General features: G+C 35.3%; 1 protein-coding gene across 1 annotated transcript in view; it reads left to right on the top strand.

Annotated features, from left to right (window-relative positions):
* LOC150105529 (D-3-phosphoglycerate dehydrogenase) overlaps window positions 1-25,309 on the top strand; it is a 123,710-nt gene that overhangs the window by 54,696 nt on the left and 43,705 nt on the right. The window contains exons 4-5 of the mRNA XM_090394243.1: window positions 5,729-5,882; window positions 14,893-15,025. Coding sequence (XP_090250369.1) covers window positions 5,729-5,882; window positions 14,893-15,025 — 287 coding nt within the window. The remainder of the gene's footprint in view (window positions 1-5,728; window positions 5,883-14,892; window positions 15,026-25,309) is intronic.

The following is a 25,309-nucleotide window of genomic DNA, read 5'->3' on the forward strand; positions in this document are numbered from 1 at the left end:
AACATGGAAAATAAATATCAAGAAGGTGTAAGATATTCTGGACATTGTTGAAGCTTAGAAATGGAGGAAAGAGTACTGTAAAACGAGTCAGAGATGAAAAAGGTTACATGAAAACAGGAGAAAAAAATATTCTTAAAGTATGGAGTAATTACTTCGAAAAATTTCTAAATGAAACAAGCAGTGATAACACAGTGGTAAAAAAACATTCAACAGGCATACATTTAGGAATACATATCCATACTTGAAGTAGAAAAAGCCATCAAAGGCTTGAAATGTGGAAAGGCAGCAGGAATAGATGATATTTGACCAGAAATGCTGAAGTATGGTAGTATAAAAGTGTTACAGTGGTTGCAGTCCATCGTTCAGAGGGACGATTTCCTGATGATTGGATTAGAGCTCTCATAGTACCCATATATAAAAAGGGAAATAAAACTGCATGTGAGAATTACAGAGGTATTTCCCTACTGGGTGTTCCTGGCAAGATCTATGCAAGTATACTTGAGAAACGGTTGAGAAGAATTGTGGAAGAAAAGCTTGGTGAAGAACAAGCTGGATTCAGGCCAAATAGAGGCTGTTAGGATCAGATCTTCACTTTATGACAGATAGTCGAGAAAGCATGGGAATATAACAAAGATCTGCATTTAAGTTTTGTCGATTTGGAAAAGGCATATGACAAGGTGCCAAGAGAGAAGCTATTCAATATGTTACGGTTATATGGTGTCAATGGGGCATTATATCAAGCAATACTTAGTCTTTATCTGAGTTGTAAGTCAGCAGTTAGAATTGAAGGAAGTACAGGAAGATGGTTTAATGTTAAATCTGGTGTGAGACAAGGATGTACATTATCCCCTCTGTTATTCATTATCTATATGGATCACATTATGAAGGAAAGTGGTATTAAACATGATATCAAAATTGGAGATGTTAATGTCAGCTCTTTGCTTTATGCGGATGATGTTATACTTATCAATAAATCCGCTACAAGTTTGCAAGATTTCCTGACTAAATTGAATAACTGTTGTAATAGATTTGGTATGAAGGTCATCATTAATAAGACAAAGACAATGAAAATAGGTAGAAACATTGAAAATGTCAATGTTGTGAACAGGGAACCTGTGGAACAAGTAAAACATTTCAGCTACTTAGGCATGATTTTTAATGAAGATGGTAAATTAAATATGGATATAATAACAGAATCAACAAAGCTGGTATGGTAGGAAGTCAAATGAATAAATTCATATGGAATAAGAGAGAAATTAGTCATATACAAGACAGTGTTCCAACCAGTTTTAACTTGTGGATCTGAGAGCTGGGTCAGAAGTAAAACACTTGACCAAAGACTAGAGACCGCAGATATGAGAGTCCTGAGAAAGATTAGAGGCATGAACAGATGGCATCGATGGCAATATCATATTAAAAATGAGGATATTAGGAAAGAACTTGACATTGTCAGTATCCAGGAATGCGTTAGCAGAGCTAATCTCAGGTGGTATGGTCACTTAAATAGAATGGGTGAGGAAAGATTAATAAAATAAGTATTTTCTGCCAGGTTGGCAGGAAAACGACCCAGAGGAAGACCAAGATATAGGTGGATTGATATGGTAAAAAGTGCCTTAGATGATCGAAATATGAGATCTGATAATGTTGGAGTCTTGACAAGTAACAGACTGATTTGGAGGAAAATTGTAGATAGGAAGTTAGTAATGATGTAAATTTTTCATGTATTACTATCATATACTGTACACCCCTTGAGAGTACATGTCAGGAATTTGATGATGATGAATTCTGAAGCTCTTTTTCACTGGCATAATTCGAATGATTCCCCCCCCCCAAAAAAAAAGTTTGCTGCACTCATCTTATGCAAATATCAATTATGTTTTTTAATATGATCCTTCTAGAACACAGCAACCATTTCATTGGCCAATCAGTTATTGTATTTGCTTGGTATCGTGTCTCTTTGAATTGCTTGTTTGTTTTGTAATGTGTTGTATTGTAACTGATGTATTGTTATGAAATATTTGTGCCGCTATCATTAAAATTAAAGTTATTTGTTTCTAACAGGTTCAATCTTTTCATAGAAAGATTAATTCTGGACTTTTATGTGGCAAAGTCAAGTTTATTGCACTTCTTCAAAATATCACAACAGTGATATTTTAAAAATTCTATATTTTCATACTCAGCTTTGTCAAAACCACCCAAGCACTCATTGATAGTACATGTGAACTCATTATCATTATAAAACTGACATTTCACAAGACTTAAAAATTTAAGTAACAGGCAGAAGCCACAGTCTAATGATACAGATAATTTGAATGTGATCTACAGCAGCAGCATTTAGTGACATTTACTGTTGCACACTGATGTACTGATAAGTTGTAGGAACAAGGAACCTTGTAGACTCCTAGAACACAGCAGAGAGAGAGAGAGAGAGAGAGCAGAGCAGAGCAGATGTGGTTGGCTAGCTTCAGATGAGGTTTGAATGCACTGCAGCAATTGTACTTTTTTAGATTTCTGGATTTTTTATTTTTTTATTTTTTATTATTATTATAATTTTTTTTTTTTTTTTGAGGGGTGCCCCAGATTTAAAGAACATTGATAGTTACTATACTCAGCATGTTGAAAGGTATGTGAGGAGATGGGATGCGTAATCTTATTGAGCAAGAGATTAATAAGAAATGAATGATGCAGAAGGAATACTATGTGCGTAAGGATGATGTCCGTTATGAAAATTATAAGGCAGACTAGAATAGTCACAACTATTGTATGGAAATCAAAGTCTGAGTAAGAAAAGAAACTGGCTCTGCATGCTAATGACAACCCACAAAAATTCTATCGATATGCTGCAAGTAAAAGAAAGAATGAATGTGAAAGAATAACTTCTAAATGCAGATGGCATGAAGGTAACAGATGCAGAGGAGGGTGTTCAACTAATGAGTACCCATTTTGTTAAAAGCTATCAACCTAGTGTACACAACGCTGAGGTCACTGCTACCTCTTCACTGAATGAAGAAATTTACATGTATGAGGATGAGGTATTAGAGCTGTTGCACAAACTGAATAAAAATTCAGCAGTAGGGACTGATGGGATATCAGCATGTGTGCTAAAAGAATGTTCAGCTGAAATGGCAATTCGTTTGACCAGGCTGTTTAATATGAGTCTCAGAAAATGGAAGATTCCACAGGAATGGAAAGAATGTATGATAATTCCATTTTAAAAAACCGATGTATCTAGCTATTAGCCAATTAGCATCTCAGGAGTGGTGGTGAAGATTTTGGAAAAATTGTTTAAGGCTCACATTCAGAAATGGGTTGACAGTGAATCTCTACTTTGCAATGAGTAACATGGATTTATTAAGAGTTGGTCATGTTTTAGCAACTGGCCTAGCATTCTATAACAATGTTACCACTGAACTAGACAAGGGGAATGGATACACCATGATACTTGCAGATTTTGCTTAAGGCTTTTGACAGAATACAGTGTGGTAGACTGGAGAATATGGGTTTGGATTATGGAATATTAGCATGGATAAGAGGATGGCTGGCTGACATATCAAAAAGTGGTATACAGGAGATGTGTCTGCAAGATTTAAGGTAAGCTGTGGTGTACCACAAGGATCAGTGCTTGGCCTACTGTTATTCAATTTGTATATTAATGATATTGGGAAGGATTTGACAAGCAACATGCAGTTATTTGCTGATGATGCAAAGATAGGTAGAGTAATCAGGAATGCTGCTGATATGCAGTACTTGCAGAATGGTTGGAATGGGCTGGAATTGTGGGCATGGGAAAATAGATGTCAGTTCGATGTCAGTAAATGTAAAGTCATTCACTTTGGTGTGATTAAATATCCATTGTTGTATTATATTGGTGGGATTATGCTAGAAGAAACTGATGAGGCTAGGAATCTTGGAGTGTTAGTAGACAGCAAGTTCAAGGGCCCTGTAGCAAAGATTGCAAATACAACTCAAAAGATAATTGTAATGCTGAAACAAATGTTCACATGTAAAGATAAGGATGTCATTTTGCCTCTTTACAAGGTCTTGATAAGACCTCACTTGGACTATTGTGTGCAGGTCTGGTCTTCTGGTTTCCATCGTGATTCTGATACAGTGGAGAGAATGCAAAGGACAGGGTTAAAAATGACAAGGATTGTGGAATACTGATTATGAAGACAGATTGAGAATTTGTAGACTGCAGACATTAGCAAACAGGAGAAAGAGGAGTGATATGAGATATGATTGAGACTTACAAACTTCTGAAAGGGTCATACAGGATTTCAGTTGATGGAATTTTTCAATTTATAGAGGGTGGGGAAATGACAAGAGGGCATTCTTGGAAGCCAAGAATGAATGCTGCTAAGAAGGGGGTGAGAGCTAGATTTTTCTCTCTTAAGGTGGTGCATGATTGGAATGGATTGCCATTGGATGTCATGAGTGCAAGCAGTGTGAATGAATTCAAGAATAAGTACGATAGCTGGTTCATGCAGTATGTGGCCTCCCTCGATGAGTCCCTGACTCCCTGGAGGTCTTTCTTGATAATAATTTACTTGTATTTTCTTGCTAAAGTCCCTGCTTTATAGAATCATGAAGTTGAATTCTAGATTTTGTGAGATAGATAGTAGGGATTTCCCCCCCCCTCCACAATCTTATGAAACTGGCTAACTTGCCTTTGTTTGATACACACCTTTATTAATTCCTCTTGTTATTGTGGGAATCAAACCTAGATTTCCATTTGAAAGGCATTTGTCCCATCATTCTTCCAAAAAGGACTACTACAAAAAGTGTTTTGTAGTAGTGCTGTATGATAACACAATTTGTTATCATAACAGTTGAATATTAAATTTTGATAAGTGTGAGGGGAGCTGATTTGTTTTTCAAATGATTTTGTCAACAACAACAACAACAAAATTTTATATATATATGATAGAGAGAATAAAAGGATAATTATAAATTCAAATTGCTTTGCCTATTAAAATTGAATCAGAAAAAAGAAAAGAGAAAAAAATTTCTCATCAAGTCAGTTTAACCTAAGACTGGATGAGAATTGCAGAATGGCTAAATATCTACATGGTCAATTACTAATAAGGTTGTTAGAATTATATTACATATAATACAGGCTTCTCATGATATTACCATCATGAGAACCGTTATAATGTGTATAGCAAATTTATGGTATTTTAACACTATCAGATAGCGATACTTTTGTTTAAAAATAAAAAAAAAAGTGGTCTTGATACTTTGGTGGTGCAGGGATTGTTTATTTGGGCCCTTCCACACAGCATATGAACTTGTGCTTCTATCAAATGAATCAGTATGAGAATGTTAATTTGAATAGATGGTACATTGTTCTGGGTGGATTATGGTGGCACACATCAAACAAGGTAAGAAAAATAATTATGATTTTTACAGAAATAGTTATTTCAGATTGTTTATCATTTGTGATGGATGACTTCTTTTTTTTTAAATTGCAAAAAAAAAAAAAAAAAAATCTATACCATGCTCTTTATTTTTGGTGGTAAAATTAGAAAATATGCAAATACGCTGAAAATGTGCACAAAATAAGATATGACTGTATTTGTTATAGCATTTTCTTAATTTGTTTTAAACTTTTTTCTTTTCTTCTACTGTAGAAATAACATAAAAATTTTAATAAAACTCTTCTGAATTTGTGAATAATTAATATACTAAATTATTATAAATGTCTTGTTGTTATTATTATTCTTTCTAGGAATATTCCACAAGCCTGCTTTTCTTTGAAAGGTGGAAAATGGGATAGAAAATCCTTCATGGGTCATGAACTGCAGGGAAAAACTTTAGCTATTGTAGGTCTAGGCAGAATTGGCAGGGAAGTAGCATACAGGATGCAAGCTTTTGGAATGACGGTATTACCAATTTTCTAAATGCAAATACATTTTATTTATAAATTAATTACTATAGGAAGAAGCAACACACTATATTATGATTTGTAATATTTCTATTACAGTACAGTGAAGGTTTTTGTAATTTGGCAAATTTACTCAGATTTCATTGTTATATTAACAGACCTGCTGCATGCCTTTAAAAACTTCGCCAACTTTAGAGGTGGCAGATTAGAGAGGGAATTAATTCCCCACACTTTGCTTACTGAGGATGTCTGTTACTTTAGGTTCTGTTATTTTTTGTTCTCACACAAACATGCTTTTTGTATTATATACTTCTCCTATAACGTTATTAAAAAAAAACCTATTCCTAATATTTTTCCTTCAAAATAATTTAAATTTTGCTATTCTGTATGTATTAATTTCTCTTTTAGTCAAAACTCTTGGAAGGTGGTTGCATACTTTTGGCATAAAGTTGACTTGAACCAAGAACAACTTCATTTTCAGGAGGTTTATTTTGATCATAGATTAGACATTTAGAGTGATTTTAGTGATTCTCTAGTCCATGGAATGGACTAGAGAATCACTAAATAAGTTGGTTCAATCACAAATTTACTTAGTATATAATAAGACCATTAACACATAAATAGTTGCCTTACAAAAGTCTGTAGAATAAAAGAGGAAACCACAGGAAGGAAAATGTATATGCAAACTATAATTGTTTTAGGTAAAGTTTTAAAAAATATAGAGGTGGATCCCAAACTTTTTCAGCTGTTATTCTCTTCTGTCCCTATCCACTAACATCTGAACATGCAGAAGCTCACAGCGAAATGGGTCCCCCAAATGTTTGAATGCTGACAAAAAGAGAGAATGTATGCTGTCATCTCAAAGGATTTTGAATCATTTTGATAAATAGTGATGAAACATGGCTTCATCACTATGACCCAGAGACCAAACAACAGTGAATGGAGTGGAAACGCAAAGGTTCTCCACGGCCAAAGAAGTTCCGAACCCAAATGTCAGCAGGGAAGGTTCTTGCAATTGTCTTTTAGGATATGGATGATGTAATCCATACATCCAGTATTTCTACCATTGCTGTAACAGCTACACCCTCAAAAAAAAAATGGTGTAGCTGTTACAGCAACAGTTGATTCAACAGCTCTGAAGGAATTGAAGGAGGGACTGAAGGAAAAATGCTGCAGGAAACTAGGCATGTTGCTTTTGCAAGACAACGCACCTGCTCACAAAACCCAACAGACAATACACAACTTGGGCTTTCAATGTCTGCCTCACCTACTCTATTCACAGATCTGAAAACAAACCCCAACTCAACATCACCAGAGTTAAAGATCGGTACTATCAACGTAAGAAGCCTGAATGGCAAAGAAATGGAGCTAGCTGAGGAATTAGATAAGTACCACATCGACATAATAGGGGTGACTGAAACAAAAAAGACCAAAACTGGTGAAATCTTTCTGAGCAATAAATACAAAATGTTATATTCAGGCAATGACAATCAAGGAAAAGGAATAGCCATAGTATTCAACACAAAATACGAGGCTAATCTTCTTGAATGGCAGGCAGTCTCAAGTAGAGTAATGTGGGCAAATATGAGAATGGGGGAACTGGACAATGAGACTTATTTGTGCCTATGGTCTCACAGAAGGTTCTACTAAGGTAGAAGTGGAGGAATTTTTTGACCCTCTATAAAAAGCAACTGACACAATGAAAAAGGAAAAGTTGGTCCTTGTTGGGGATCTAAATAGCAGAGTAGGAAATGATTGTGAGACATACAAAAATATTTTGGGAAAATTTGGAGAAAAGAGCAAAGTTAATAATAATGGCAAATATCTGTTGGATTTCTGCTCAGGACATAGACTGGTTATTACTAACACCATGTTCCAACATAAAAATGTGCACAAATTCACATGGAGAGAAGAGGCTAGGAATAAGAAAAGTCTCATTGACTACGTTATTGTTGATAGTGATGCTTTCTCCCTGGTGCAGGACACCAGAGTGTACAGAGGATTTGAAATTGGAAGTGATCACTATTTAGTCTTGAGCAGGATAAAATTGAATTTCATATTGAAAAGAATAACATGTAAGAAAGTTTTAAAGCGAATAAAAGTTGAGCAGCTCTCAGATGTGAACTGTAGACTAAAATACAGAAAGATTATTGAAAAGAAAATGAAAGAGTTTGAGAACAGGAATCAAACCTTGGAGATTCAGTGGCAAACTCTGAAGAAAACATTGATGGATTCTGCCAGAGAGGCATGTGGTGAGGTTGTGTGCAAGGATAAAAAAATCAGAACTCCCTGGTGGACACAGGAAGTTAAAGAGGCAGTGAAGGAAAAGAAGAAAGCATATCAAAAGTTCCTGGCAAATAAGTCAGCTTGTGCTCTTAGAGAATACAGAGACAAATGTAAGAAAGCTAAACAGTGAGTAAAACTAGCTAAACAAAAGTCATGGGAGGACTTCGGCAAGAATATAGAAAATAAATATCAAGAAGGTGGCAAAATATTCTGGAGGTTGTTGAAGAAGCTTAGGAATGGAGGAAAGAGTACTGTAAAAGGAGTTAGAGATGATGAAGATGACATGAAAACAGGAGAAAAAGATATCCTTGAAGTATGGAGTAATTACTTTGAAAAACCGCTAAATGAAACAAGCAGTAATGACAGCACAGTGATAAAAAAAAAAAACACTGACCAGGCATGCAGTCAGGAATACATATCCATACTTGAAGTAGAAAAAGCCATCAAAGGCTTAATGTGGAAAGGCAGCAGGAGTAGATGATATTCAACCAGAAATGCTGAAGTATGGTGGTATAAATGTCTTACAGTGGCTGCACTGCATAGTTCAGAAAGCCTGGACAGAGGGACGAATTCCCGATGATTGGAGTAGAGCTGTAAAAAGGGAAATAAAACTGAATGTGAGAATTACAGAGGTATTTCCCTACTGAGTGTTCCTGGCAAGATCTGTGCAAGTATACTTGAGAAACGGTTGAGAAGAATTGTGGAAGAAAAGCTTGGTGAAGAACAAGCTGGATTCAGGCCAAATAGAGGCTGTCAGGATCAGATCTTCACTTTACGACAAATAGTCGAGAAGGTATGGGAATATAACAAAGATCTGTATTTAAGTTTTGTCGATTTGGAAAAGGCATATGACAAGGTGCCAAGAGAGAAGCTATTCAATACGCTGCAGTTATATGGTGTCAATGGGGGCATTATATCAAGCAATACTTAGTCTTTATCTGAGTTGTAAGTCAGCAGTTAGAATTGAAGGAAGTACAGGAAGATGGTTTAATGTTAAATCTGGTGTGAGACAAGGATGTACATTATCCCCTCTGTTATTCATTATCTATATGGATCACATTATGAAGGAAAGTGGTATTAAACATGATATCAAAATTGGAGATGTTAATGTCAGCTCTTTGCTTTATGCGGATGATGTTATACTTCTAAATAAATCCACTACAAGTCTGCAAGATTCTCTGACTAAATTGAATAGCTGTTGTAATAGATATGGTATGAAGGTCAGCAATAAAAAGACAATGAAAATAGGCAGAATCATTGAAAATGTCAATGTTGTGAACAGGGAACCTGTGGAACAAGTAAAACATTTCAGCTACTTAGGCATGATTTTTACTGAAGATGGTAAATTAAATATGGATATAATAACAGAATCAACAAAGCTGGTATGGTGGGAAGTCAATTGAATAAATTCTTATGGAATAAGAGAGAAATTAGTCAGAACACTAGCTGTATACAAGACAGTGTTCAAACCAGTTTTAACTTATGGATCTGAGAGCTGGGTCAGAAGTAAAACACTTGACCAAAGACTAGAGACCGCAGATATGAGAGTCCTGAGAAAGATTAGAGGCATGAACAGATGGCATCAATGGCAATATCATATTAAAAACGAGGATATTAGGAAAGAACTTGACATTGTCAGCATCCAGGAATGCGTTAGCAGAGCTAATCTCAGGTGGTATGGTCACTTAAACAGAATGGGTGAGGAAAGATTAGCAAAACAAGTGTTCTCTGCCAGGTTGGCAGGAAAACGACCCAGAGGAAGACTAAGATATTGTTGGATTGATACGGTACAAAGTGCCTTAGACGATAGAAATATAAGATCTGATAACGTTGGAGTCTTGTCAAGTAACAGACTGATTTGGAGGAAAATTGTAGATAGGAAGTTAGTAATGATGTAAATTTTTCATGTAGTATTGTCATATCCTGTACACCCCTTGAGGGTACATGGCAGGAATTTGATGATGATGTCAAGAGATGGGCAGTATCCATGAAAATCCTCTATACCACACGGAGGTTCGTTGGTTATCTCGAGGAAAAGTGCTTAAGAGAGTTGTAGAACTAAAAGATGAGTTACGCAGTTTCCTACTGGATAAAGATTAGAAATTTGCAGATCTTCTCAATGATGATAAGTGGTTATTAATACTATGCTACCTAGCTGATATTTTTGAAAAAGTAGACATGCTTAATTTGTCTCTTCAAGGAAAAGGTAACATTTTAACAATGAATGAAAAAATAACTGCGTTTCGAAAGAAAATGGTGCTGTGGAGAGAGAAATTTGAAAAGGGATGTTTAGAAATGTTTCCATCTTTATCTGATTTTGTTACAGAAAATAATGTAAATGTAAAACAAACAAAAAGTCTAATATATGCACATTTTTAAAAAGTTTAGAGACATATTTTTATAACTTATTCACAGATCTTCCTGGTGAAGAATTTCAATGGATTTTATACCTATTTGCAGAAAACGTAAAAATTGACCAACTTCCGATTATTTTTCAAGAACAATTAATTGACATTAGATACAACACAACTTTGAAAAACGAATTTCAACAGAAATATCTTCACAATTGGTGGATGGGACTGAAGTCCGACTATAGCAATTTAATAAACACAGCAAATGATGCACTCCTACCGTTTAGTTCTACTTATTTATGTGGGGTATCATTTTCTGTAATGACAGGTATTAAAACCAAATATTGAAATAAATTAAATTTGGAACCAGACCTTCGTATCACAGTATCAGAAGCCATCAAACCAGAATTTCAAGAAATTATGAAAGAAATGCAAGGCCATTGTTCACATTAAATATCATAATAAATATGTTTGTAAGCTGTTAATAATAAAAATAATGTGTAAAAATATCTAGCGTTTTTAATTATTATATGATGATACAAGGCATATTTCCTCTTTATAATACTTATTACAATAGATTTTTGCTCAATCAATTGGGGTGTGTGCTATTTATTTTTTCTGTCTTGGGGTACGTGATCAAAAAAATTTGGAGACCACTGCTTTACATCAAACTAATCCTGTGGTTCCCTGTTAATTTGCTCTAGTGAGATGCTATATCAAATTTTTACAGAAAAACTTGTATGGATTATGAAACCTTGTAAGAATGATGAAATTTATTGTCAAATTATCCCAGCATCGATTGGATAGAAGAGACATTTCATAAGAATGAAAGTGAATTTATTGAGTTCTGAGACAACTTCCTCAGACAGCATGTGAAAGAAGGAACTGAAGGTCAAGGAGTGTTAGATGTGATCATAGCATCCGAAGGGGGATCTATGATCACATCTTAAGAATGTGACTATTTTACCGTCATTTGAGAACAGTGATCATGCTATATTACCTGGGAAGTAGATAAATTATATAAATGTTCTAATTAGGGCAGATTAAATGCTGAAAACTATGAATGGAAATTGTGACCAACTCGGGAGAATACTATCCTTCATCCGATGGTAGCAGATGATGAAGAAAAGATATGAACTGTGCATGGAATTCTTTGAAAAAGTGTTTAAATGAGGCACTCTCTGAATGTATTCCTAGAGTTTGTTGAACAAATAAGATGGGAGTGAAATGGATGTGCAACCTTACTGAGCAAGAGATCATAAGATTGGAAGATGAGAATAAGAGTGAGACAAGTTATGAAATATGTAAAGCTCATGTCAGAAAGATTAAGCATATTGTGCGGAAAGCTAAATCAGAGTATACGAAAAGAAATTGGCTATATAGCTGAAGGCAATCAATAAAGAATTTTATCATTAAGCCACAAGTAAAAGAAAGAATGAATGTGGAAGAACAACTTTACTGAATGGAACTTATGTCAGAAGTTGATGAGGTTGTTCAACTAATGAGTGCTTACCTTGCTAAGATATATCAAACAGGTGTATGGTACTACTACTTATACATAGATGAAGAGATAGAAGTGTATGAGAATGAAGTTGAAGAGTTGTTGGATAACCTGGATAAGAATTTGGCAGCAGGGACATATGCTAAAGGAATGTTCAGGTGAACAGAATTATGGTGGCTAGGCCCTTGACATGTTTGTATAACTAGAGTCTCAGTTTAGGAAAGAATGTATGATAGTTCTGTTTTACAAGAAGGGTTATGGAAAACCATGTCTAACTATTTACCTATTAGTTAGTATATCTAGAGTGGTGGCGAAGATTTTAGAGAAGTTGGTAACAACTCGCATACATATATACATAGGTTGACAGACAAGCTATACCAGCCTTTCTCTATCTTGAAGGAATCCTTGAAATAATTTTCAAGACCCAGGAGCATAAAAATTATATCTTTGTTTATATGTATATATAAATATATATATATATATATATAAATTATTTACACAATGTTTATTTTATTTATTTTTTTCAAATACATCATCTCCTGTAACCCTGGTTGAAAAACCCTGAGCTATACTCTGTAAGAAACAGCATGGGTTTACTCGAGGGAAATCATGTTCAGTAATTTGCTCATATTTTTTCAAGTGTCACAGCTGAGTTAGATAAAAGGAATGGTACTCTGTGACACTATCGAATTTTGCTAAGGATTTTGATAGAATACCACATGAAAGGCTGTTTCATACACATTGGAATATGAACTTTTGACTTAGATAAGTGGATGGGTGACTAACAGGTATCAGAAAGTGATATATGGTGGGTTGAATCAGCTAGATTTAAAGTGACCTGTGGTGTATCCTAAGGATCACTCCTTGGATGTTGTTCAATCTACACATTAATGATATTGGAAAGTATCCAATGTTGACAGGTGATATTCAATTATTTGCTGATGGCACAAAAATGGATAGGCAAATCAAAGATGCTAATGATATCCAGCACTACAGAATGATTTGAATAGACTGGAAATGTGAGCAAATGATTCAATGTGTAAGGTCTAAGATAATAATTATTATTTATATGTTTAATATATTTTGAATATATTAAAGTTATACACTTTGGCATGATGACATTTCCAACAGCATATTATATTGCAAGAAACTGTGGCTAGAGATTTAGAATTATAGTGGATAGGAATTTGAAGTTCAAAGATTATAGCAAAAATTGCAAATGTAACTCCGAAAATAGAAAATAATTGCAATGTAGAAAAAAACATTGACATGTGAGGATAAGAAAGTCATTTGGCCTCTTTACAAGGCCTTGATAAGACCACACCTAGATAAAGAAGTTGTGGAAAGGGTGCAAAGAAGAGTTACAAAGATTATATTGGGATTATGGAATATAGATTATAAGGATAGATTGAGAGCATGTGGACTACAGACTAGTAAGCCAGAAAAAGAAGGGGTGATATGATAGTGGTCTATAAACTTTTGAATGGCTGTTATAGGATATTATCTGATGAAATTTTTTGCTATATGAAGTGGGAAGGAGAACACAGGGCATTCATGAAAGTTTGTGTACAGTTATGAAAGGTGTTAGAGCTAAATTTTTCTGAAAGAACAGCGAGTGAGTGGAAGTTTTCCTGTTGAAGTGATGAATACATCTAATGTGGATGAGTTTAAGAGAAGGTATGACAGTTGGTGTGGGTGATGTATAGCCTCTCTCAAAGTTTTGGACACCCTGGAGGTCTAAGATAATAATTATTAATATGTTTAATGTATTTTGAATATCTTGATTCTAGTGGCAGTATAATTGCACCAAGACCCCTCCCCTTGCTCTTGTGTCTCCAAAATTAAGAAACTGAACAAATAAAAATAAACACGGGGGAGTGGGCTGAGAACTGTTTGTGCCAGGTCGCCCTATATACCCTTGATCTGGCATTGCTCGCAGAGAAAATTGTGGACTTAGTATCAAGTGTATCTTGAAGTAAAAGTGGAAAATAATGTTCATTTAATTATATTTCACTTAACAGATCACTTTCAGAAATACAATCCCTTTAGAAAGCAAAGTACACTTCTGTCTTGTGTGTCAGATCTTTTTTGCCAAAATGTTCTTCCATGAAACAGGGCTCCCATATTACTTTAATTTTATGAGATTAAAAAAAAAAATTGATTTTCTCTGAATATTAATATTCAGAGAAAATCAATTTTTTTTTCAAGTTTTTTATATTTATATTTTTAGTTATATTTTATAGGCAGTTATATTTTTAGTCGTGAGCAAAATACTTTGGCTCTTCACAATCAGTGAGTAGACTTACCCCTTCCTTATTCCAAGGAGTCATATTTTAATAAACAAATGAGTTTTATTTAGCATGGATGACTACTTTTAATGAAACTTTTTGTTTAAGTATATTTGATATAGTAATAATACCAGTCCTACTGATAATCTTACTTATCATTCATTATTCATTGGCCACGACAGACTATTAGGCCTATTATAGATTGGCTTTCATCAAGTGATTTCATTAGTATTGCACAATTAAAATCCCATTCAATTAATCTGTTCTATCTGAATTAAATGTATTTAGTCCTGTTTACAGGTGGATATATCACAGGAATAAAAATACCATGGGGAGGGGCTATCTCCATCTAAGATAAGACACTAGAACTAGCCCTGCTTGAAAAGGCCTAATAAATTTCCATAGAGGGGTTTGAACCCAACTTCTCTTTTCTCTGAAAATGGCACTTTCCATAACACTCAACTTATGTTAATTGTTTAAAGAAAATATCAGATTAAAAATAAGTATAAAAATCCATAGTTATTTGGAGAAAATATTTTGTAAACTAGTATCATGACTTTATTATATTTTTTATTTTGTTAGACTATTGGATTTGATCCATTGGTTCCCCCTGAAGAAAGCAAGACATTTAGCGTGGAGAGTTTTGAACTAGAGCAATTATGGCCCCAAGCTGATTACATTACAGTTCACACACCATTAATTCCTCAGACCAAAAGTATGTATTGCTTTTTAATCTGAATAGCATTGTTTAGGATAGTGAAATATAAAATATTTTATCTCCAGATTTATGTTCATTAACTGGGGAGCTTATTATAGAGTAATCTGGAGAATGTATTAGATTCTGGCTTCTGAGTTTTACAGAGAATACCAAAAATTATAAATGTTTCTGTGTGTGTATGGAAAAGTATATTAATTTGCTTTCAAATGCTTGATAATTGTTGGAATTGAGAAAATTGTCATTAATTATCAATGATATAGAATTCCATGTAGCTAATGAACTTCATAGAAAATTTAATCGCTTAGTCAATGTATATTGTATCGGCTATGTAATTACTAAAACACATTAGATTTCTGATATTGTATAATATCAGGAATTAGTACTATCACATTCCTGATGTAGAGGAATACGATAGTACTACATGAGTAAGTTTACATAATTATTATCTCAAAAACTAATGGAGTTAGACTCATCCAGGAGTCCTTTTTCATACACACAGCTCATCGTACCACACTCTCAGGCAAAGCATTTTAATCATTCACAACCTGCTTCCCCCCCCCCTTCCTCCTATCCATTAGACTCTGTAAATTGCATCTTCTTAACTTTTCCTCATATTTGACAATCAGGAGATCAAAAACTACCTTAGTCAGTCACCTCTGGATCCTTTCCAACATCTCTTTCCTTTTGAAAACCAGGTGACCAAATCTGTGCACAGTAGTTCATGTGTGGCCTAATCAAAGCCCTATATGGAACGAGAATCTCCATACTTCTAAAAATCAGTATCCTCTGCATCATTCACAAAATTCTTTGTGTATCCTCACAATTTGGCAATGTGTCCCCTGAATTTCAGATCCTTATCCACTATCACCCCCAAGATATCTTATTTCCTCCACTAATATATCCCCACCAAGCATAAATTCTACATCTCGTCTTTGTTTCCCAAATTTTAAAACCTTACATTTTTGCAACATTGAACTCGCATCCCTATTCCCATGCCCATTCACTCAATTCATTCAAGTCTTCTTGTAAGGCCATGACATCTTCTCTCTCTTCATAGTTCATCCCAACTTTGCATCATCTGCAAACAACTGAATATCTCCATCCAAATCTTTGCCAATATCATTAACATGCAAGTTAAACAGTAATGGCCCTAAAACAGACCCTTGAGGCACACCACTAGTGACCTTCCTTTTCTGAGATATTGCCCCCCCCATACACAATGTGCTGATACCTATCAGATAGCCAGTCTCCGATCCAATGCACTAATCTAATATCCAACCCCATCTGCTCTCAACCCCATCCGCTCTAGTTTGACTATCAACTTATCATGTGGTAATCTATCAAAAGCCTTGGCAAAATCTAAGTATACTGCTGTGTATCCCTCTCCTCTTCCAAGGAAGCCATCACTTTATTGTAATAAGTAAGTAGATTAACATGACCTCCCTGTAGCAAATCCATGCTGTCCATCAAAGATAATACCATTGTTGTCAACCTAATTTTTTTATCCTAGTTCTCACTAGCTTCTCCAACGACTTAACCACAACACCTGACACACAGATAGGCCTATAATTTGACTTGAGTTCTATCACCTCCCTTATGTAGTGGCACAATTTTGCCCTCCTTCCACTCTTTTGGAACTTGACCCAGTGCAAAACTCCTATTAAAAATATGTCAAGGCAGATGTCCACTCCCTGGCAAATTCCTTCAGAATATGTGGTGATATATTATCAAATCCCACAGACTTATTAACATCAGGTTTGCTCAATTTCCCTATACACCTCTTGCTCGCTTACAGTTAGTCTCTCCTCCCCATCATCAACTGGTCTCAATCTCTCCATGATATGACATTCACAAGAATGAAAGACCTTTACAATATCCTTCTCAGTGTTTATCATTCTCCCATTATGATCCCATAATCATTCTTCCTTCTACTGGCCACATATCAAATAAAATAGGATTTCTTTTAGCATCATTTGCTAACTGCTGCTCACACTGCACTTTTGCTTCCCATATTAACTGAGTCTCCTTCCTTGCTCTTGCTCTTTGTACTCCTCATGTAACCAGTTATCTCCACTCATCTTATACCACCTCCTTCCAGACTGCACGCTTCACCTCTTCCGTCATCCATTTTACACCTGCGTTATTTATTCTCCTTACCTTTAGAATACGCTTTGTCATGCCTCTGCCAGATAATTCCTCAGTAGAGACCAAGCAACATTGATTTCCTTCTCATGCAATTCCTCATTCCATAATAACACTGCAAGCTGCCTCCTGAGTTTGCCATAATAACTTCCCTTATAGTTCCACATAACTCTTTCTCACAAAAGTCCTGAAATGGCTGGCCACCACCCAAGTGATTGATTCATGATCACTTTCACTAACTGGAAAGGAAGATGTGACACTTCATTTACAACAATATCTTCTGATGAGATAATCAATTCCAAGATCTTGATCCACACGTGGCTTCTGTTACATACTGCTTAAGGTAGTTATCACTTAAAAACTCAAATTCATTCTCATTGGTTCCTAATGCTGTCTCTTCATTCCAGTTTTTTATTCAATTATCACCATAATTGAAATTGAACATAATGATCACTCTTTTCTTATTAGCCATACTAATTTGGCTAAATATTTCCTTCTCACTGCCTTCCACATTACCAGGTCTATAGCAACACCCTGCTGAACATTTCATCCCGTCCATCTTCACTTAACACCATACTGCTTCAAAATCAGTGTCAGTATTTGCTTTTTTCATCTCCACCCTAGATGGACACAACTCCTCTGCCATAAACAACACTACTCCTCTGTTTTTGCTTTGGCTGTCTTTGCAATAGACTACACATCTCTCCATCTCTGTTCCTGTCAGAATGTTATCCTCATTCATCCATGTCTCACTTATGCCAACAATTTTGGGTGACTGAATTCTATCCATGCTACAGTTTCCTTCCCCTTGTTTTGAATACTCCTAGCATTTGTAAACATACACACTAACTCATTTCTGTACAATTACTGATAATTCCAATTCTCGGATATGACTCCCCCCCCTCCCCCCCATCCATTCCCATCTATCATTGCTGATATTATCTGTCCCCCAGACCTGAATGTCACCCCCAAATCTTTGACTATCTTTATCCATCCAGTGCACTCACACATTTACTCCTGGAACCATCTACACTTTTTGTGCAGTGTTTCCCTGTCCACTCTGTGTTTCTTCTCTCTTGTTCTCTTCACTCATGCCACTGAGTGAAGAGAATAAGATTCAGAAACTTGCCTACTTTACTGTCCTGTTCTTCCACAACACCTCTTGCTTCCTCAGGTCTTAAATTCACTTCAGTCACCCTCTCTTACAGCAACAGCTTTTCTCCAGTTGACTCACTCCAGATCCATTCAGATGTAGCCCATCTCTTTTATACAGCTCTATCTGCTCCTCAAACTCATCCACACATTCAAAAAAATGAACTCCTTTTTCCTCACACAACTCTGCTAGTGTACCATTCATAATCTTTGCTTGCCTTTTCAACTCATCATTATCATACCTGGGTGACATGCTGTCTTCCTTACCTACCACACTCTTATTTTTCACTCTCCTTTAATTTCAGTCTCCTTTAATTATTCACTCTCCTCATGACATCCCTCCTTACACTCTTCTTGTTACGAGTCAAATCATTTGTGCCAACTAGTACTACTAACTTTTTTTTCTCATGTACTCCTCTTATCCAACGCTTCAACCACCCTTCTCATTCTACCTCCTGGAAAACAGAACTTGTGCTGGTAATGTTGACAACATTACCAGCACTAAACATTACAACATTCCTCCATTGCAGGTATTTGCACTCCATCCTTCAACCTCTCACTGTGTCAACTACAGAAGTCTCATACTCCATCATATATCTGCCCACAGTTGTTTAATGTACACAGAGCAGCTGCTCCAATTATTGTCCATCTATACTAATGGCTAAGTCCACTGTTGGATGTGTTGCTGTTTCCCAATATTATATCCAATTAGGTGTAATCCAAATACCCACTTAAGCTAGTTATACAGCAGAGTTGCATTCCATTAAGCTTGTGAATGTGCACATAAAACTGCTACAAAAATGTTTGATTTATACAGAATTGAGTTCTTTACAGAACTTGATGAATCTGTATAAATCCTCTGCTTTGTATAATTTATGTCCAGAACTTTGCGAAGTTTTATAACTGTTGTACAATATAAAGACCTTTTAATTTGGATGTAGCAAAACAAGTGTTCTCTGCCAGGTTGGCAGGAAAACGACCCAGAGGAAGACCAAGATATAGGTGGATTGATACGGTACAAAGTGCCTTAGACGATAGAAATATAAGATCTGATAATGTTGGAGTCTTGACAAGTAACAGACTGATTTGGAGGAAAATTGTAGATAGGAAGTTAGTAATGATGTAATTTTTTCATGTAGTACTGTCATATCCTGTACACCCCTTGAGGGTATATGGCAGGAATTTGATGATGATGATGATAATTTGGATGTTCAGTTGTGGAATTCCCAGCCACATTGGAATTAAGGGAAATGAGATTGCAGGCGCTAGATCATCTACTTTTTCTATATACTGTTTGGCAGTCATCATACTAGGAAGCACTGACAAACAAATTGTATGAGATAAGCCTGCATTTAACAACATCCTGTGAGATATACTGTTCTGTTAATTTCATCCTCACCTAAATTTAAAATCTTTGTGTACTACCGTTTTCGGCTTTCACTCTTAGCAGACACAATTTCTCTGCTATCATTAACAGCCTTTCCCTCTTGTCTTTTCACCTTCCTATTTTTCTAGAGAATTCTATATCCTTCCATTTCTATTCCCAACAATACATCATCCTCAGACAATCAAGATTCACTTACACCAGTTATCTTTCCGCATACTGACTCAATCGATGCAAAAAAAAAAAAAACTTCCTTATTTCTGATACTCCTTACATTAGTATATAAACATGACAATCCCTCTGTTGGAGGCAATGTCACTGACTATCACTTCCTAAACCTCTCTCTTCAGTCTGGCCAGTCCCATTTCCCTAATCCTGACTTTGATTTCCATTCATATCCTTCTCATCCCCCACATTTATGCATTCCATCACTCTGCTCTGTCATAATCGCATCTTCAATCATGTGTCCTTCTTCCTCCTGTCTTTCCACAACATGCTTCACAATTTCTCTCTCTCTCTCTCTCTGTGATCCTTAGCTACACTAACTTTATCTGGATTGTGGTCTGTTAACAAAGAATAATTTATCCAAAAAGTCCAACACCACATCCATTCAAATGCAATCCATCAACCTTAAACCATGCCAAATTCACTGCATACATTCAAAAACTGAGCACTCTTTGACTCGCACAACTCAGTCTTCTTGCTATCCTTTATAACTCAATGTTATATCTTAGCAATACAGTAGTTACTTTTCCAACAGCACTATTATTATTTATATCTCACAAACAGTTTCTCCTCAAAATCCCTAGTCATTTTTTTAACTATCCAAGTTATTTGTGCTCAGTGTTTCACCTGGAAAACGTTTTGTATACCTTGTTATTCACCACATCTCGAATGATTGAATCTTCATATAACCCTTTATGCTTATCCTTTGACATTGCTTCATACTACTGACATCTGTCTTCATGCAGTTATTTAATGCACTCAGAGCAGAACACTCTAATTTCCTTCCATCTCTACTGATGGTTCAAGATCTGAGATCACTATTGATTGTACTTCTGTATTTCCTGACTTCATCATCCAATCAGTAGTAATTATACAGGGTGTAATGCCTGTAGTAATTATACAGGGAGTAATTGTGTGCAGTTCAGCTTACACATGTGCATATAAAAGAAAATTGCTACCAAAAGTGTATGATTTATACTCATTGAGTTTTATATAGGCCATCTCATATTCTATGTACATTTCACATCCAGTGCTTTGCAAGGTTCTACAGCTGTTTATCTCAAATTGAGGTCCATAATGTATATTTAGTGCTATGCTAGATTCCTAGGCACATTGAAATTATGGGAAACAAGACTGCAGATGCAGCTACTAAATCAGCTGATATTTTTATATGCTGTTTGTCAGTCCCATATACGACAATTTATAAAATAGCTCAATGACAGTCATCATGGCAGGAAGTACTGACAAATTGCATGAGATTAAGCCAAAAATTGTACATTGGCTAGACTGCCAGTGCTTAAACAGAAGAGAGGAAGTTGTTCTTACTAGGTCAGTCATCTTACACATTTGTATTTACTAAGGACAGATAATCCACCTGTGTGTGAACCATGCAACACACATTTCACTATTCATCACATTATAGTGTAGTGCCAGCACTTCATTTGAAAAAGGAAAGAATTTTTTACTTTTTAAAACTTTTTAAAAATATTTAATTTATACAAATATATTAGATTATATATTCTATTTATATGTCAATACTGGTTTGATTAACTTAATTTTTTTATATTCATATTTTTGCACATCACATGATATTTACTAATTTCTCTTACATTATCAGCAATAGCTTTCTTCAGTCCACTGGATGAATGCATCTCTCCACCATAAATGTCCATGACATCTTGTTATCTCATCATCCCATCTTATCACTGGTCTACTTAGTTTCCTATAACCAGACATTTTCATTACATGTCCTGGCCAGTGCCATTTGTTGCCTTTTATTGCTAATGCAATGTTCATTACCTTTGTTTGCTTCCTTATCCAAAATATTATTCTCTTTATCTAATTATGTTATTCCCAAAATGGCTCTTTTCATATTTTTCTGTGTTTTAAGTTTCTCTAGGTGTTTTCAGTCACTCTAGGTTTCAGTAACATAGGCCATTATTGGGTATATACATACACTGGTTGTAGATCTCTTTTTGGGCAGTTTGGTAAATTACTTTTAAATACATCTGTATAATGGTTAAATACAGCAGAACATTTCCTGTTCTGCTGTTATTCTAGCTGAAATTTCATTATCAAGTTTATGGTTGTTTGTAATGATTTATCCTAATTATTCATCTGAACTCACTATTTTAATCTATCTTTGATTTATTTCAATTTATTTTTGTTCTAGAGTTGAAAGATTTTTCACTTTTTTTTTTAAAATGTCGAATCCATACACGAGAGGTTGGTTGATCAATCTGTAGTAGTGTGTATGGGCAGTGGGGTGGGAAAGGAGGAGCTTATTTACATTTGATTTAAAATACTGTATATTTTATTTTTTGGGAAACACAACAGGGGAAGACTGTTCCACAATACAGCAGTTGCAGGGATGAAGGAAGAAGAAAAGAAACTTGTTCTGTTTGTTTCAAGGTGCACTTATTGAAATTATTGATGCTATTTCAGATGACCAGTTCCCATGGAAATATTTATAGAATATACAAATTGCAGAAGCTAAATGTCTGTGCAAAAGTAGGGGGAGGGAGTTGGTAAGAGATGGGTCATTAATAAGTCTAATTACTCTCCTGTGTATTGAGTCAAGCATTTTGAGGGAGCTTTTAGGGGCCCCATCCCATATGTGAGAGCAGTATTCAATAGCTCGATGGATTTGTGATTTGTATAATATTAACAGCTGTTCAGGGGTGAAGTAACGTTTTGAGCAAAAAAGAAATCCTAGTTTTTTTTTTAAGCTGAGGATGCAATGATTGTGATGTGTTTATGCCAGGAGAGGTTTGATGTCAGGGTAATTCCAAGAAGAGAAATATCAAATTGTCTGGAAATTTGGGTATGGTGTTACACCTGATATCTTAAGAATATAAATTCTCAGCTATCATGGTGTAACATGAAGAATAAATAAAATAAATATAAACCCTGCATAAAAGATAATAGTTGAATTAATAAAAAGAAAGAGAAAGATTCTTGCATCCAATAAAATATATAAAATATAAAGGTTTTTGTTAAACTAACTAAAAAAAGAAAGAAAATATTAATATTATGATATGATTTAAATGAGAAAAGTTAAATAAGTAAGACAGAAAAGGATTAGTCATAAGTGATGGTATGTGAGAGGCTAGAGATTAAGTTATTAAGTAAGTTCATAGAAAAATTTGAAAGGGGATTAAGTTAGAGGTTAGCACAAGAAAAACAACAGACTATCGCTCAGGGCCGATTCCCAGATTGAGACATTGTTACAGGCTCGCCGATCAAAGGACGTTTGGCAGAAGAACGCCACCCTAATTGGTCGGTGAAGTAAAAACAAGTAAGGGCGGAGAAAAGAAGTTAGATAAAGTGCCGTTAGGAGAACAGGTATAAAAGGGTTGGAACCCCCCCCCCCCCCCCTCCGAGGCTTTTTTGGTTTTGATTCTGTTCCAAAGGAGTCCGTCGCGAGCTCTTTCGTAGGGATTTCATGGGGTTTTCCTGAGTGGCGAGATTGGAGTTATATCTCCGACGTCACAACACGGAAACAAAAGTGATACGGAATTTCGGTTCCGTATTTCCTATGTGAGAAGTGAAGAATGCCATAAAGTCGAGGAAAAGAAAGCATATTCTTTGTGTTCCAACTTCAGTGACAACTACGAAAAACGGAGAGCTGCAAAGAAATAGATGTCCACGTCGTGAGTTGCACAGCCGATATATAGATGATTCAAAGTTGTCCGGAGTTACGAAAAATTAAGACCGCGTGAGCCTAGTCCAATTCCAAAAGGAGTGTAGAAGAAGCAGATTATCGGAGAGGTTATGCCAAGCTAGTTCAATCAGGAAAAAAGTAAAGGCCCATATGAAAAACTCAAGAAAGAAAGGTACTGTAAAATATATCTAATGTTAACTAAAATTTGTATGTAATAAGTATCATTATTCTAATACGTAACTGTTGAAGTGACCAAGGAAAATTTATACTAGGACTTTAGTATCTGACAGAATATATTAAAAGTAAGCTGGCTAGTGTTAATGTTATGTGAATAATTAAGTGTCCTGAGAATTTTGCATGTCTATTGTAATGTATTGGAAAGTTAAAAAGTCATACAGAAAAAGGTGTAGTTAATCTACTTAAGTCTGAAAAGTTAAATAGTGTGAATTAATCTTATTTGTCCATGTCAAGTGAATTTACGTGTTGAATGTGTATGGCGGCATGATCGTAATACTAGTTATGTGTTAGTGCAGTAAATGGTTTAGTTAATCTACTTAAGTTTGAATAGTTAAATAGTGTGAATTAATCTTATTTGTCCATGTCAAGTGAATTTATGTGTTGAATTGTTATGGCGGCATGATCGTAATACTCATTATAGGATCATAGCCTAATTACTTGTAATAAGCTAATGTTAGTTTGTAAGTATTTAGTTTAGCATTAAATTGAGTAATCAAAAAAATTGAATTGTACCATGTTAAGGAATTTAATAAACCTTTGTTCAATGATAAAAGAGTTGTCTGAAATTGCTGTCCAATGCACCACTTGAAAAATTACGAACCTAATCACACGGGAAATTAATGTTAAGAAACGAGATAAAGTGTCACGACTGCAACATAGTTACACTTTCAGACATATTTGAGTTCTTTCTCCTCATTTTTGTATATAATATCTTAAACAAAATATCCCAAAAGGCGCAGTATAAATACAAATATTAGGGGTACTAAGGGGAGAAATAACTTAGATATTAGTATAAGTTTTGGTGATATCTCGTGCATAGATAATAGAAGAGCATAGATAAGAGGAAATTGTTAGATAGAAAAAAATCGTAAAATGGGACACAACCATGGTCAAGAATAATACTGGGTTAAAATGGTTCTTTTTTATGACAAATAAGGCAGAATTGGGTTTTATTAGCATTGAAATCGATGAGGTTATCTGAACCCCATTGGAAGATGGCTTGGAGATCAGAATTGGGGGTGGTGCTGGTTGATGTTCTGTAGGTTAAGGTGAGTTGTGTAGAGAAAGGTTTATCAAATGAAATGGAGGAGTGTAATGTTCTGTCATCTGCAAAACTGTGTATTGGGTTGGAAGTCAACTAAAGTAGGTCATTGATATATAGCAGGAAGAGGGTTCTGTCCTCTCACCTTGTGGAACCCTGGCATTAGTTGAATGGTGAGAGGATAAGGAGCCATTCACCATCACACACAGTGTGTGTTTCCAGACAGAAAGCTGGCAATCCAACTACAGAAGTTGTGAGACAGACCAAACAATGGTAGTTTGCTTAGTAAGCCTTTGTGCCAGACCTGTCAAAAGCTTTGGCGATATCAAGTACAACTGCTCGAGATTTGCTAAACCTCTCCATGGCATTTGTCCAGAGATGAGTGACATATGTGAGCAGATCTGTTGATCAGCAGCAACAGAATCCATACTTGTG

This window comes from Typopeltis vanoorti, chromosome 6 (assembly GCF_054136105.1).
Source record: "Typopeltis vanoorti isolate ZY-2024b chromosome 6, IOZ_Tvanoo_1.0, whole genome shotgun sequence".
NCBI classification, from domain to species: Eukaryota; Metazoa; Arthropoda; class Arachnida; order Uropygi; family Thelyphonidae; genus Typopeltis; species Typopeltis vanoorti.